Source organism: Lepidochelys kempii, chromosome 2, assembly GCF_965140285.1.
Source record: "Lepidochelys kempii isolate rLepKem1 chromosome 2, rLepKem1.hap1, whole genome shotgun sequence".
NCBI lineage: Eukaryota > Metazoa > Chordata > Testudines > Cheloniidae > Lepidochelys > Lepidochelys kempii.
In genome coordinates, this window is record NC_136381.1 from 192449708 (window position 1) to 192464745 (window position 15038).

The window sequence follows — 15038 nt, forward strand, 5'->3', positions numbered from 1 at the left end:
AGTCTCTCACTGAATGGTATTTTCTCCAGCTCCCAAATCATGTTTTGTGGCTCTCCAATTTTTCAACATCCTCTTTAAATTGTGGACAAGAACTACACACAATGAGTCTCACCAATGCCACACATACAGATGTAATCATCTCCTTACTTCTACTCACTACTCCCATTTATACATCCAAGGATTGCATTAGTCCTTTTTACCACAGTACCACACTGGGATCTCATGTTCAGTTGTATGTCCACTATGATCCTTAAGTCTTTTTCACAGTCACTGCTTTCCAGAATACAATCCCTTATTCTGTAAATATGGTCTGCATTCCTCATTCGTGGATTTATAACTTTGTATCTGCAAATTTTATCAGCGGTGATTTTATATTTACTTCCAGATCATTGATTAAAATGTTCAATAGCATCAAGCCTAGCTCCAAACTCTAACTCCAACCAGAAACATCCCCATTCACGAATGATTCCCATCAAGGACTATTTTTTGAGATGTCCGTTCTTGATCCATTTAATGTGTACTCTCAATACCGTGTAGTCCTAATTTTTTCATCAGCAAATTGTGTAATACAAAGTCTAAATATATTAGACTTATGCAGTTACTTTTATCAAATCTGTAATCTCAAAGAATAAAATCAGGTGAGAGACCTGGTTTCCATAAAAACATTTTGAATGGCACTAATGGCAAACAGATGGGAAACTGCAGCACAGAAAGAAGCCTGTGGCAGAATCTGGAACGGAACACAATATATTTACACTGCAACTGAGTATAATTTGCAGCAGGGGTGCATGTACCTGTGCTAGCTTTAAATCTAGTTAGTTTGCTAAACATAGCAAGGAGAACATGGTGGCATGGGCTTCAGTATGGCCTACCCAGGGAGTCAGGCAGGCTCACACAGCTTATGCCACTGCATCTTCCCTAGATTAAAGCTAGCACAGGTATATCCATACAAACTGCAAATTATACAAACCCCATTTGCAGTGCAGAGGTAGCCTCAGATCTCCTGAGCCCACATCCAAGGCCTTAAATTAGAAGGCCAGCTATCCAGTCAAAGAAATATCTATGTTAAAATCCTCTATACATTATACAAATAAATAGAGTTTAATTGTTTCAGGGCTTGGTGAAGCCAGGATATTTTAAGTTATTGTAGGTAGTCAAGTTGTTTGTATTGTAATTTTCCCCAACGGACCTTTGTTTCAGAGATCAGCAGGGGGAGTAGTGAAAAGGTTCAAACTTAACAAGAACACCAGAACACTGAGGGTAGGGGAAGAGATTACCTGTAGTATATGATAGGGAATCCTGTCATCCTCCTGGCTCCCAAGGTAATTTTTAAAAATCAAATCCAATCTAGGCTGCTATGCTCTCCTTAATTCTTCTGCAGACTCTATCCTAAAGCTGATGACTTAATGCCCTGAAAATTTGAAGCAGTGCAGCATGGAAAGTGGGCAGGCCACGAATTATAACCTTTCATCTCCACAACTAGAGAGTTTCTGGTGCTATTTTGAAGCTTTAACAGCAAGCTAACTTTTTTGCCGTAAACACTAGGGAGATATTCCATAAATCCAGGATCCATTGCCTTCCATGACACATACTGTTTAGGAGCCTATGGCTACTTCATACTGGTCAGACTTAACAGCGATTCTTACTTTCACTTACACCAAAATATTCCACCTCACACCTTTTTTGGGGGGGTTTGGGGGAGAAGAAGGAGGTAAACATACAGATAACTTTCTCCATAACATCTATTTTTCCCCATTATTCCAAATGAAATGGTTATTTCACATAATAAAATTCCTTTTTCTGTTAAACTGATATATTCCTTCTTGTCGTGTAACTACATTGCCAAGAAAAACATCAGAACAAACAGAATCTCATGAGATTTCTATGAAGGAGCTCAAATTTAGGATTTTAAATGTTTAATTTCACTGTATACTTCCACAAACTCCCTGTAGTTTTCAACAACCACTTCAGAGACAGAAAATTAAACTAGTTTCACTACCAAACTTTCTCCTTCACACTCACAGGTGTAGTATTGTGCTGCTGGCTTGCTACTCCCTTCCTGTACACAACTTCTGAAGTTAAACAGAGAGCTCGTACACCATTTCCTGTGCTCAGGAAGTTACTTAACATCACTGGGTGAGGAAATAGCCATGGAAAAGCCTACCTGTTGTGTCCTGTGCACACATTTAACAGCCATCCATTTTTGCTCTGAGCTGAAGGGATACTCTGCTTTTCTAATGTAGTCCTGCTGGAGTCCATCTAGACCCATCTGTGTAAAATGTAACAGTAATATCAAAACCATTTTTTATTTATTTAGCCAGGCTACTAGCCTTTCAAGTCACGAGTTCAAATGGCTCATTTGCATTCTTAGTTATTTATAAACCCATTCAGTTTTTATTTCCCTATTAAAACTAAAAGCAAGTCACACTAGTCCAGCTTAGATATAAGCTTCGATAAACACCAATGAGCAAACCCACAGCTTTTTATATTTCAATGTCAGTCACCAACAGCATACTTTTTACATTTTCAAATCACATCTACTTTGTTCTTATACAGTATTCTGCTTTTCATCCAAAGACCTCAGTGTCTCATAGTCAGACCTAGGTGCAAACACAGATCTTGCTGTGGCACACTGCTCATTAAAACATATCCAACTTCTAGAGCACAGATACTTTAGTATTCTATAGCTCCTTCTCCAGGTTTTAAAAAGCACTTTACAATGACTCAAGCCTGCATACCCCTGAGATAGGCATGTGTTACCTCTATTGCATTTCTGGGAAACAGAGGCAGACATGCTAAGTCAGCAGTTCTCAAACTATGGGGTGGGCTCCCAAGGGAGGCATGGGACTGTGTCATGGGAGACAAGAACTATTGGGGGGGGGGGGGAGGGAGGTGTTTTTAAAAAAAAAAGCTCTGGCTGTCAGCTCCAGGTGGCTGGGGCTTGTGCACACCTGGGAAGCGGGAATAAAGGAGACCGCTGGAGCCCCACCACCCAGACTCGGGCTCTCCTCCCCCCCACATGCCTCAACAGGAGGTAGCTCTGGGCTCAGGTTTTCCTTCCCGCATACCTGGAGCCGTGGGGCTCCAGCTGGCAGCAGCAGTACAGAAGGTTTCAAGGTAGCACTAAATCTGCTGTGATGAGTGATATTGACAAATATCACTTTTCACATTCCCACCCTTACTTCTGCGCTGCTGCAGCACCACCTTCAGAGCTGGGCACCTGGCCAACAGCCGCTGCTTTCTACCCTGCCTTCGGAGCTGGGAGGTGGCATGTGTACTTGGGGCCCGGGGTGGCATGAATGACTACAGACACAAAGAAGAGGGGCCCAATCAAATAAGTTTGAGAACCACTGCATTAAGTGACTTGCCCAAAATTATAAAGCAAGACCGAACAGTCATAGAAAGATTAGGTACCGGGGTTCACTCTCACCCGCCCCACTAGTCTTAGTACTTCATTGGCACAGCACATAGAGGAAATCTTGTTTAACCAAAAATTACTCAACTGAAATTCCCTGTATCCAAACACTTAAATAGCACCTTTCAGAGTTGCAGCATTAAAGTGCCAGTAAATGAGCAACTGCTTATGTGTTACTGTTTTATCTAATCCACTCCAGCTTCAAAACAGATGCTGATTACTTGATAAATGGACTAGCACCAAATTAAATGACAACTTTAAACTGTAAACGGTCAAAAAGTTGACAAGTTATCAATTACTTTATTCTCGATATAAGTTAAATTTCATTTTTGAACCATAAACTTAAAAATCAGATCCAAACAACTGAAGTAAATTCATGTTAATCTCCTATTCATTATCTAAATTGTTAGGATTCCCAGAAATTTTTCATAATAAAAAATTCTTTATATCATAGAATCATAGAATATCAGGGTTGGAAGGGACCCCAGAAGGTCATCTAGTCCAACCCCCTGCTCAAAGCAGGACCAATTCCCAGTTAAATAATCCCAGCCAGGGCTTTGTCAAGCCTGACCTTAAAAACCTCTAAGGAAGGAGATTCTACCACCTCCCTAGGTAACGCATTCCAGTGTTTCACCACCCTCTTAGTGAAAAAGTTTTTCCTAATATCCAATCTAAACCTCCCCCACTGCAACTTGAGACCATTACTCCTCGTTCTGTCATCTGCTACCATTGAGAACAGTCTAGAGCCATCCTCTTTGGAACCCCCTTTCAGGTAGTTGAAAGCAGCTATCAAATCCCCCCTCATTCTTCTCTTCTGCAGGCTAAACAATCCCAGCTCCCTCAGCCTCTCCTCATAACTCATGTGTTCCAGTCCCCTAATCATTTTTGTTGCCCTTCGCTGGACTCTCTCCAATTTATCCACATCCTTCTTGAAGTGTGGGGCCCAAAACTGGACACAGTACTCCAGATGAGGCCTCACCAATGTCGAATAGAGGGGAACGATCACGTCCCTCGATCTGCTCGCTATGCCCCTACTTATACATCCCAAAATGCCATTGGCCTTCTTGGCAACAAGGGCACACTGCTGACTCATATCCAGCTTCTCGTATGGAGATGAGGTTTTTTCAGTGTAAACATACTAACTATTAGTGCTATAGTTAAACACTCATTCCTACAAACTTAATGTTTCTGACATGTAGAGAAGAACCACCATGAATTCGGTGCACACCTTCATAGCAAGTGCAATTAAGGCCCCTTCTGTTGGTCTTCCCATTAGAGTGCTGTTTCTAATTATGGCATCATTGCACACACAACCTGCCTAAAAAGACACAAACAAAACAGAGGTCAAGGCAATATACAGTTCCTGTACTAATTCAATGAAAATAGACTGCTTACTGTGTTGAGATCTTACCTCAACAATTCTGCTAACAGAGGGGTTGTTATACCCATGAATAACATCACCATCCAGCACGACTTCTCCAAACCTGTTATAGCCTACTCCAGTAACCTGTAAGACACAAAACAGCATAAAATGGAAGCCTGAAAGGCAAGATTACTAATTTGTTTAATAAATCCATAATCCCCCATACAGATAATGGAATATGAGTAATTTAAAAATGGAACAATTATATCAAGTGAAAAGTGCGCGCACACAACATTTCCTAATCAGCTTCTACTGCAGAGGGTTTAGGTTAAAAAGAGTATTTAACTCAATCTCTGAACAGTTTAATATTTCTATAGACTATCAGACCACAACTTCCAAATCTGTAATTTAAATTCAGAATTAATTCAGTATTCTTCAACTGCTGTATTCTTACTGCTTATCAGTGGTAAGCAAAAGCTTAGGATATTGGTTTCCCTGCCCCTCAGGACCTACTAGCCGCTGTCTCAGACTAGGTCTACATTAGCACTTTTGTGACATAAGTTACACTGACAGAAGCACCGGTGTGGACAGTGCTATGTTAGAAGGAGATTCTCTCCTGCAGATATAGTTACCATTGCTCATTGGGGTGTTTTAAATTATGCCAATGGGAGAGCTCTCTTCTGTCAGAATAGAGCGGCTACACAGAAGACCTTACAGCAGTACAGCTGCACCACTGTAAGATCTCTAGTGTAAAGATAACTGCCCTTGGGGGATGGTGAATGAGAGCAAGGCTAAGTGGATTACAATGCATACCCACTGCAGGGGGTCAAGCAATGAGAGCCAGAAGTATAGCTACAGGAAGTGGGTTGCCTGAAGAACAGCAAAGCAGATGAGGCCTGGGAGAGATTAGACTGAAACTTAATAAATATAAATTAATAAGTCAACTGTATTGCAGTAGCACCTAGAGGCCCCAATCAGGGGCCCTACAATAATCCCTTAGGTTAGTAGTGTGGGTATTTGGTTTATGTGTCCAGGTTTAGGATTAAAGTTCCTTCCATGGAAGCATCTGGTACTGGTCACTATCAGAAACAGGCTATCTAATTAGATGAACCATTGATCTGAACGATTGTGGCAGTTTTAGTTTAAACCCTATTTAGAAACATACAGGAAGAATTTAAAACTAACATTCAGAAGCCTTTTACTCATTTCCCTCCTTTAGGACATGACTGCTCACACTGAAGTTACTGAACCTTAACTCTGGGTATAAAGAAAAGGAGTACCTGTGGCACCTTAGAGACAAACCAATTTATTTGAGCAGAAGCTTTCGTGAGCTACAGCTCACTTCATCGGATGCATTCAGTGGAAAATACAGTGAGGAGATTTATATACACACAGAACATGAAAAAATGCGTGTTTATTATGCACACTGTAAGGAGAGTGAGGAGACTGTGGGGGCAGGGGGAGAAAACCTTTTGTAGTGATAATCAAGGTGGGCCATTTCCAGCAAGAACGTCTGAGGAACAGTGGGGGGGGGGCGGGGGGAATAAAGAAGGGGAATAGTTTTGCTTTGTGTAATGACTCAACCACTCCCAGTCTCTATTCAAGCCTAAGTTAACTGTATCCAATTTGTAAATTGATTCCAATTCAGCAGTCTCTCATTGGAGTCTGTTTTTGAAGTTTTTTTGTTGAATAGCCACTTTTAGGTCAGAAATAGTGTGACCAGAGAGACTGAAGTGTTCTCCGACTGGTTTATGAATCTTAAAATTCTTGACATCTGATTGGTGTCCATTTATTCTTTTACGTAGAGACTGTCCAGTTTGACCCATGTACATGGCAGAGGGGCATTGCTGGCACATGATGGCATATATCACATTGGTGGATGTGCAGGTGAACGAGCCTCTGATAGTGTGGCTGATGTTATTAGGCCCTGTGATGGTGTCGCCTGAATAGATATGTGGACACAGTTGGCAACGGGCTTTGTTGCAAGGATAGGTTCTTGGGTTAGTGGTTCTGTTGTGTGGCGTGTGGTTGCTAGTGAGTATTTGATTCAGGTTGGGGGGCTGTCTGTAAGCAAGGACTGGCCTGTCTCCCAAGATTTGTGAGAGCGATGGGTCATCCTTCAGGATAGGTTGTAGATCCTTGACAATGCATTGGAGAGGTTTTAGTTGGGACTGAAGGTGACGGCTAGTGGCGTTCTGTTATTTTCTTTGTTGGGCCTGTCCTGTAGTAGGTGACTTCTGGGAACTCTTCTGGCTCTGTCAATCCGTTTTTTCACTTCAGTGGGTGGGTATTGTAGTTGTAAGAATGCTTGATAGACATCTTGTAGGCGTTTGTCTCTGTCTGAGGGGTTGGAGCAAATGCAGTTGTATCGTAGAGCTTGGCTGTAGACAATGGATTGTGTGGTGTGGTCTGGGTGAAAGCTGGAGGCATGTAGATAGGAATAGCGGTCAGTAGGTTTCTGGTATAGGGTGGTGTTTATGTGACCATCGCTTATTAGCACCATAGTGTCCAGGAAGTGGATCTCTTGTGTGGACTGGTCCAGGCTTAGGTTGATGGTGGGATGGAAATTGTTGAAATCACGGTGGAATTCCTCAAGGGCTCCTTTTCCATGGGTCCAGATGATAAAGATGTCATCAATATAGCACAAGTAGAGTAGAGGCATTAGGGGACGAGAGCTGAGGAAGCGTTGTTCTAAGTCAGCCATAAAAATGTTGGCATACTGTGGGGCCATGTGGGTACCCATAGCAGTGCCGCTGATTTGAAGGTATACATTGTCCCCAAATGTGAAATAGTTATGGGTGAGAACAAAGTCAAAGTTCAGCCACCAGGCTTGCCTTGACATTATTGGGGATGGTATTCCTAACGGCTCGCAGTCCATCTTCGTGTGGAATGTTTGTGTAGAGGGCTTCTACATCCATAGTAGCCAGGATGGTGTTTTCAGGAAGATCACTGATGGACTGTAGTTTCCTCAGGAAGTCAGTGGTGTCTCGAAGATAGCTGGGAGTGCTGGTAGCATAGGGCCTGAGGAGGGAGTCTACATAGCCAGACAATCCTGCTGTCAGGATGCCAATGCCGGAGATGATGGGGCGCCCAGGATTTCCAGTTTTATGGATCTTGGGTAGCAGACAGAATACCTCAGGTCAGGGTTCCGGGGGTGTGTCTCTGCGGATTTGTTCTTGTGCTTTTTCAGGGAGTTTCTTGAGCAAATGCTGTAGTTTCTTTTGGAAACCCTCAGTGGGATTAGAGGGTAATGCCTCGTAGAAAGTGGTGTTGGAGAGCTGCCTAGCAGCCTCTTGTTCATATTCCGACCTATTCATGACGACAACAGCACCTCCTTTGTCAGCCTTTTTGATTATGATGTCAGAGTTGTTTCTGAGGCTGTGGATGACATTGTGCTCTGCACAGCTGAGGTTATGGGGCAAGTGATGCTGCTTTTCCACAATTTCAGCCCATGCACATCGGCGGAAGCACTCTATGTAGAAGTCCAGTCTGTTGTTTCGACCTTCAGGAGGAGTCCACCTAGAATCCTTCTTTTTGTAGTGTTGGTAGGAAGGTCTCTGTGGATTAGTATGTTGTTCAGAGGTGCGTTGGAAATATTCCTTGAGTCGGAGACATCAAAAATAGGATTCTAGGTCACCACAGAATTGTATCATGTTCATGGGGGTGGAGGGGCAGAAGGAGAAGCCCCGAGATAGGACAGATTCTTCTGCTGGGTTAAGAGTATAGTTGGATAGATTAACAATATTGCTGGGTGGGTTAAGGGAACCACTGCTGTGGCCTCTTGTGGCATGCAGTAGTTTAGATAGTTTAGTGTCCTTTTTCTTTTGTAGAGAAGCAAAATGTGTGTTGTAAATGGCTTGTCTAGTTTTAGTAAAGTCCAGCCACAAGGAAGTTTGTGTGGAAGGTTGGTTTAGTAACTCTGGGTATAGTAATTAGAGGGAAATATAGAGCCCTCCAAGTTTCCACACTGATATTTTAAATTAAAAAAGTAAAAGTTAAAAAGACAAGAAACTAAGCAAGTTGTCAAACTGCTGACCAGTACATTGTTTTGAAAATTAATTTTTGCCACTTTCATTCCCTCATCTTTGTCTTTATTTTCTTCTTTTCCCTTCAATTCAGTAAGGTTCTTCTCCCCAGAATAACAGCAATATACTTTTGCTTATGCTGTGTTTCAAAACTCAATCAGAAAAGAGGCACTATATGTTTCTCCCAATGTAAACACAAGACTGGTTGTCGAAAGAAGGAGAGAAGAAAGGATGTAGGTAACAGATAAGCCATCCTCCTTCTACTGAAGTCAAAGGAAAGATGCCCATTGATGGCAATGGGAGCAAAATCAGACCTGAAAGTAGTCAAAGAAATTGAGACTGGTTTAAGTTTTCAGTTCTTCCTATTCTGTATAAAACTGGCATAAAAGAAAAGAGTAGCTGAGTTTTCTGCTTCAGCTGAAGGGGAGTGACACTTTGGCAGCCATTGTTACAGATAGTAAACAGCTGGAAATTCTGAATGCAGGAGCCAACCAGAGTAAGTTGATCCGAGTACCTGACTGCAAAAACCCTACAGTTATTGACAAATAACTATTCATGTAGAGAACTGCAGGACTGGAAAATGTATATGGTAGGGCTGGTCAAAAATGTTTCCCAAAGCTGTTTTGACAGAAAACCAGGGTTTTGACTAAAAGTCTGTGGAAAGTACCATAGAAAGACGACAAATTTTGGCTCTTCAAAGAAGCCCAAACCTGAAATATTTAAGACTTATTTTAAGAGTTGCTCTGATCTATAGTTATGCATCAGAACGTCATTCCTATATCCTGACTCCATGCAACAAGTCCATTTCAGTTTATCAGATGTTATGATAGCTTTGTTTAAACTGTCGTTTTACAAAAATATCCACATCAACAGCAAAAAACCCTCAGAAGTGATTATGTGAGTGATTAAGAAATGTTTTGTAAAAACATTTCTTAATCATTCTTAATCACTCAAAGGTACATGGTTCAGAAACATGCAAGGAGGGACACCACTTAGCTTGCTTATGTTTCATTATCAGATCACCACAAGTGACTCAGTAGGTATTAGGCACAGCACACTTCTTCCAGTATTCAGGCTTAGTAACAATCAGAACTCTGATTACTTGGCTAGAGCATACCCTATATCTTTAGTAGAGAGGGCAGAATTTCATTTTTAATTGTAATCAGTTGGCTGAAGGGAAACGTTAGTCTCCAATGATTCACAGTCAAATGGAATTTCCACTTTGTTAACAGGCTCTTTGTAGAGTTCAGCTGGAGAATATGGCCTTTTGGTAGTAACTAAACTTACAGGACAAAATCCTGGCCCCAGTGAAGTCAATGGAAAAACTCCAATTGCCTTCAGTAAGTCCAAGATTTCACCTTTATCATTTGTTCAGTGCCTTACCACACAGCATCACTTAGGGCTTTCTACACTGGCAAGTTTCTGTGCAGTAAAGCAGCTTTTTGTGCTCAAACTGCAGACATGTACACACTGCCACGCCACTTTGTGTGCGGAAACTCCTCTGTTGCAGCACTTAAAAAAAAACACACACCTCAACGAGAGTTGTAAGGCTATTTGTGCAGAGGCTCCTGCACTCTATTGCCAGTTGACACTTGATTGCTTTCTGCGCTGTAACTGGCCTCCAGAGCTGTCCCATAATGCCTCAAATGACCGCTCTGCTCATTGTTTTGAACCCAGCTGCCCTGGAGACACAAGCCCCTGACCTTTCAAAGCACCCTTTCTGCCAGCCTTTGCATGCTGTGCTGATCTGCTCCACGACACAAAGCAAACCATTAATGTGGAATGCTTGTGCTGTTGAACACAGAGGCAGGGTGAGAGTGAGAGTGAGCCCAAGGACAGAGGCAGGGGCTGATGTCTGGGTTTCCCCCTCCCCCAGGACTGATTGCTGTAATTAACATATTTCAGTCTGGCACCTTTCACCTGCACTGAAAGTCACTAGAGAAAAAGTTTAAAAATATATTCCTACCACATACCTCAGCATGCAGTCCATCTGAAGTAAAAATATGTGTAACAGTCATTTCATTCTTGGTCAGAGTTCCAGTTTTATCTGAACAAATCACATTACAGCAACCTGAAAAAAAAACAATTAAACAGGAAGTCTTCTTTGAAACTTGAGTAGTTTATGAGCAAACAAACTACTCACTGAAATTTATTTCAAAGTGCTTTGGAACTGGAAATAAGATGTTCATGTTACAGAACTTCATTAGAGGGAGGTGTTAAAATATCTAGCCAGTTACAATTTTCACTTATGCTTTAATTTCTCACTATCTCCTTCAGAACTCTCATATGCCAAAAAGTAACACTAATTACCTGGTTACAATTCCATTTTTTGGATTTTATAAAAAATTCAATACGGGTTTTGTTTTTTAACCACAGAGGCAAAAAATTTCTAGTCACTTGTAAACTGATTCAAAGGATTCACCACAAATTGTCAATAGATAGTTCAACAAAACTATGCAAAGAGTTATGAATGCAGCTAAGAACTATAGTTTTCCAAAACGTTTGTAGTTCAGTAAATAGGAAGACAAACAACTATATTAAGGAAGTGTCAGAAAACGTTGTGAACAGTAAAAAGTTTAATGCTCTTATTTCCATAGCAACCACTAGTTCTTCCTTACATTCAACAAATATTTATTATTACTCTAGCAAAGATATTGCCTCTACATGAATTTCCTAAGTTGAGCATTTAAAATTTCAAGTCAAAGTTGATTTAATGTCTTTTTTCATTTAAACTATTCTAAATCTGAATGTTTAATTGGATGGCAGAGATTTTTGAACGTGTGATTTATTAGCCATACAATGCAAGAAAAATAACGCATCTTGAGATAGTGCTTCTCAATGCCTTTGACATTTCAGGAACTCTAAAAGGGTTAAGAGAACCTTGCAGCATTGAAGCACTCTGCATGTCCATTAGTATCAATGCACTGAGGCACCAGATAGGATATAGATGCAAGTCCTTGTTTAATATCTAAAATATAGCTTTATGTATGACATTAAGATCATACATACTTGAAAAGTGATACGTAGACTTCCTGATGATGCAACATGCAATCTTCTAGTACTGATAAACTTAGAAGTGTTCACAAATATCTCAATGGTACTATTCCTAAATATATGGCAACCTACCAATTTTAAAAGCATCAGTATTTTATATAACCAAGCACAGGAAAGAGAATAGTGTTTTAATTGGTGAACAGTTTTCCTCCATACTGTTTCACCTGTGAAACTACAGCCTGATAATGACATAGGCCAATTAATTCTGTATGCCCTGATGCTAGGCTCAAGAACCTGGAGAAAATGCATCACAGGTCCTGCAGTAAATTCAACAGTATAATAATTTTTGTAAAAAAAATGCTTCAATTTACTGTATTTAAGTATTACCATGTTCTTGGTAAAACTGTTGCTAACAATAGTTGAACAGACTTTTTAAACTTTGTTTTTTCTGTTAACGCTAACATTAATATCACAATATTCTTTATTATTTGGTTTAGTCATACCTAAAGTTTCAACAATAGGTAGCTTTTTTACAATAGCCCTTTTCTTGACCATTCTCATCACACCAAGGGCCAATGTCACTGTTACCACAATAGGCAGTCCTTCAGGGATTGCAGCTACAGCCAAACTGCAATAAAAATGTAAACAAAACACACTGGCTTAGAAGTCAATGTACTAACTAAAGCATAATCAATCAAGTTAGAGACAATGTTTTAAGGATGGAAGATCAATTTTGAAGTGTCCGCCCCATCTAAGACCCTCAAACCCTAACTAATAAAATCTGAATTGTGCATAAATATCAAATTAGCAGGTAAGAAAGGTAATTCAGCACATCATTAACTTTTCCATATATGGAACAGGAGTACTTGTGGCACCTTAGAGACTAACCAATTTGAGCATAAGCTTTCATGGGTCCGTTTTCCATATATATCCCTCTAGGAAAATGTCAAACTTCCTCTCTAATGCAGGCTGCATCAATGATCCATCACTGTCACCTCCAGTTTGGGGTACAACAATACACTATATTTAAGATGATCTTACATGGATGTTTGAAAAATTCATCTGGTATGGAGATTACTTAGCACTTCCTAGTTTCTCACAGATGCACTTCAAAGTGCTGGTTTGACATATAAAGCTCTATATGGTCTGGGTCTTTTCCCAAAGAGATCACCTTTTTTCCTATGCACTACCAAAGTTAGTATGCGAGGCAGATTTCCTAGACTAGATCATTGGGACACCCAACATAATGGTCATTCTTCACAGATTTCAGAGTAACAGCTGTGTTAGTCTGTATTCGCAAAAAGAAAAGGAGTACTTGTGGCACCTTAGAGACTAACCAATTTATTTGAGCATAAGCTTAAGCTACAGCTCACGAAAGCTTATGCTCAAATAAATTGGTTAGTCTAAGGTGCCACAAGTACTCCTTTTCATTCTTCACAGAAGGACTCTTTCTGGGGAACTTACTCCCTCTACCACCCTGAGGGAGGGAGACAGTCTTAGGACACAAAGCAAGATATTTATTTACTCAAGCATTCACCAGAGTCCATCAAATTAGTGAATTTTATTCTTTTGGGTTTAAATGTGAGTTCTAGTGGTTATATTAAACAGAATCTAAACTTCTGGTTATTACAGTATGTATACAGATGTTAGTTGTGTTTTAATTTGCAACTACATCTAGAGATTAGGCCATAGATTTATGGATTTAAATAAGTCAAGCACAGTATACATACCATTTTAGCATAAAAATGGAAGTGACTGACCATTCTCGTGTCATAGCAGAATATCTGTTACATTTATTTGAAATGCAAGTGGCTTAAAAGCACAGCATGTATTATACACAGACATACCAAAATACATATGCAACTGATTTTCAAGTGTTTGCTTTAGTGTTCAAAGAAGAATATATTTTTCACTTTGATATGAAATTCTCACCTCACACCAATAGTAAACATATCAAGGATATGCTTTCCTTGCAACCAGCCAACCAGCATAATAATACCTACAAACAGAACAAAGCAGGGGTGTATTTAAATATAAAACAATGTAAGGGCTTCGGGATGATCAAACATTAAGCACATGTAAACTTGTCATTTGTGCTATATACTGCAGCTCTAGAACCCAAGCTTAGTTTCCTTAGTCAGTGTAATGCGGCTCTGTTAGCATGGCGATACCCTTCAGCATCAAAAGTGAAATAAAATTTCTGTCAGCTAAACCACTGAGCAGCATTGGCACTGAGACTCAGAACTAAAATAGGAGGCACAAATGGCCATCTAAAAGGAAAGGAAGATTTAGAGTAGGAAAGTATCAGAAAAATAAGACAGTGGGAGAAGAGATCTGTAGCAGTCAGCAGGACATATGCAACAAATAAAGATCTACAAGTATGAAAGCAACATTGGTTTAGCAGTTTTCAATCAATTGCTGTTCCATACCAATAAGCACAGACCAATAAAATTAAAAGCAAGCAGAAAAGTAAAGTATTTTTAAATCCCAAAATTTTACAAGACCAACATTTTTTCATTTACAGCTACATTATGAATGCTCCTAAAAAGCTGAAATGCAGATACAGATATGTTCTTACCTATTATACCAAAGGAATATAAGGAAAGCTGTTTTCCTAAAAGGTCCATGCTCTTCTGCAGAGGTGTCTTTGGAGCCTTGATGAAATGTAAGAGTTCATTCAAGGTGACAATTGAATCATTAATGTTTAAACAAAAATGTAAGCAACACTACAATACAAAGTATGATACTAAGTTTCTAAAATGTAAAAGTGTAATGGATACTCTGTCAAAGCTGACACCACCAAAATGTACAATTATCAGCCACATTTAGGTTATAGAAATATCCGTGCACTATGCATTATCTAGTGCTCTGTTCCACTCTTACGAGAAGTGGAAGTCAAGCATCAAAGAATAATTCATTAGAGTGAAGAACATAAAATTTGTTAGCAGCTTCCTAGCGCTTTGAATGTACCAAGTTATTTATCTTGAGTATTTACAAGTTGGCAAAGTGGATTTGAAGCCCTGTAGTTCTTGAAAACAGACAGACAACCCCATGGCTCCAGGTAACAGAGGAACAAATGTGACTTTTTCAAGGTCTAAACAAGTATCAGAGTCATGAAAGGCCACTATATATCCCAGCAGATTTGCTGGGTCATCTGGAGGAGATTCAGAACTCATCATTCCATAGAAAGATACATAACACCTAATGCCAAAAAACAGACAACTGCATACAAAACCAGCTT

General features: G+C 40.1%; 1 protein-coding gene across 11 annotated transcripts in view; it reads right to left on the reverse strand.

Annotated features, from left to right (window-relative positions):
* Positions 1–15038, reverse strand: part of ATP2C1 (ATPase secretory pathway Ca2+ transporting 1) — an 81738-nt gene that overhangs the window by 23277 nt on the left and 43423 nt on the right. For all 11 annotated transcript variants that reach the window (XM_073333254.2, XM_073333255.2, XM_073333252.2 and 8 more), the window contains 7 exons: positions 14376–14451; positions 13730–13796; positions 12301–12425; positions 10777–10874; positions 4827–4922; positions 4644–4733; positions 2165–2269 (listed from right to left, as the gene is read on the reverse strand). In XM_073333254.2, coding sequence (XP_073189355.1) covers positions 2165–2269; positions 4644–4733; positions 4827–4922; positions 10777–10874; positions 12301–12425; positions 13730–13796; positions 14376–14451 — 657 coding nt within the window. The remainder of the gene's footprint in view (positions 1–2164; positions 2270–4643; positions 4734–4826; positions 4923–10776; positions 10875–12300; positions 12426–13729; positions 13797–14375; positions 14452–15038) is intronic.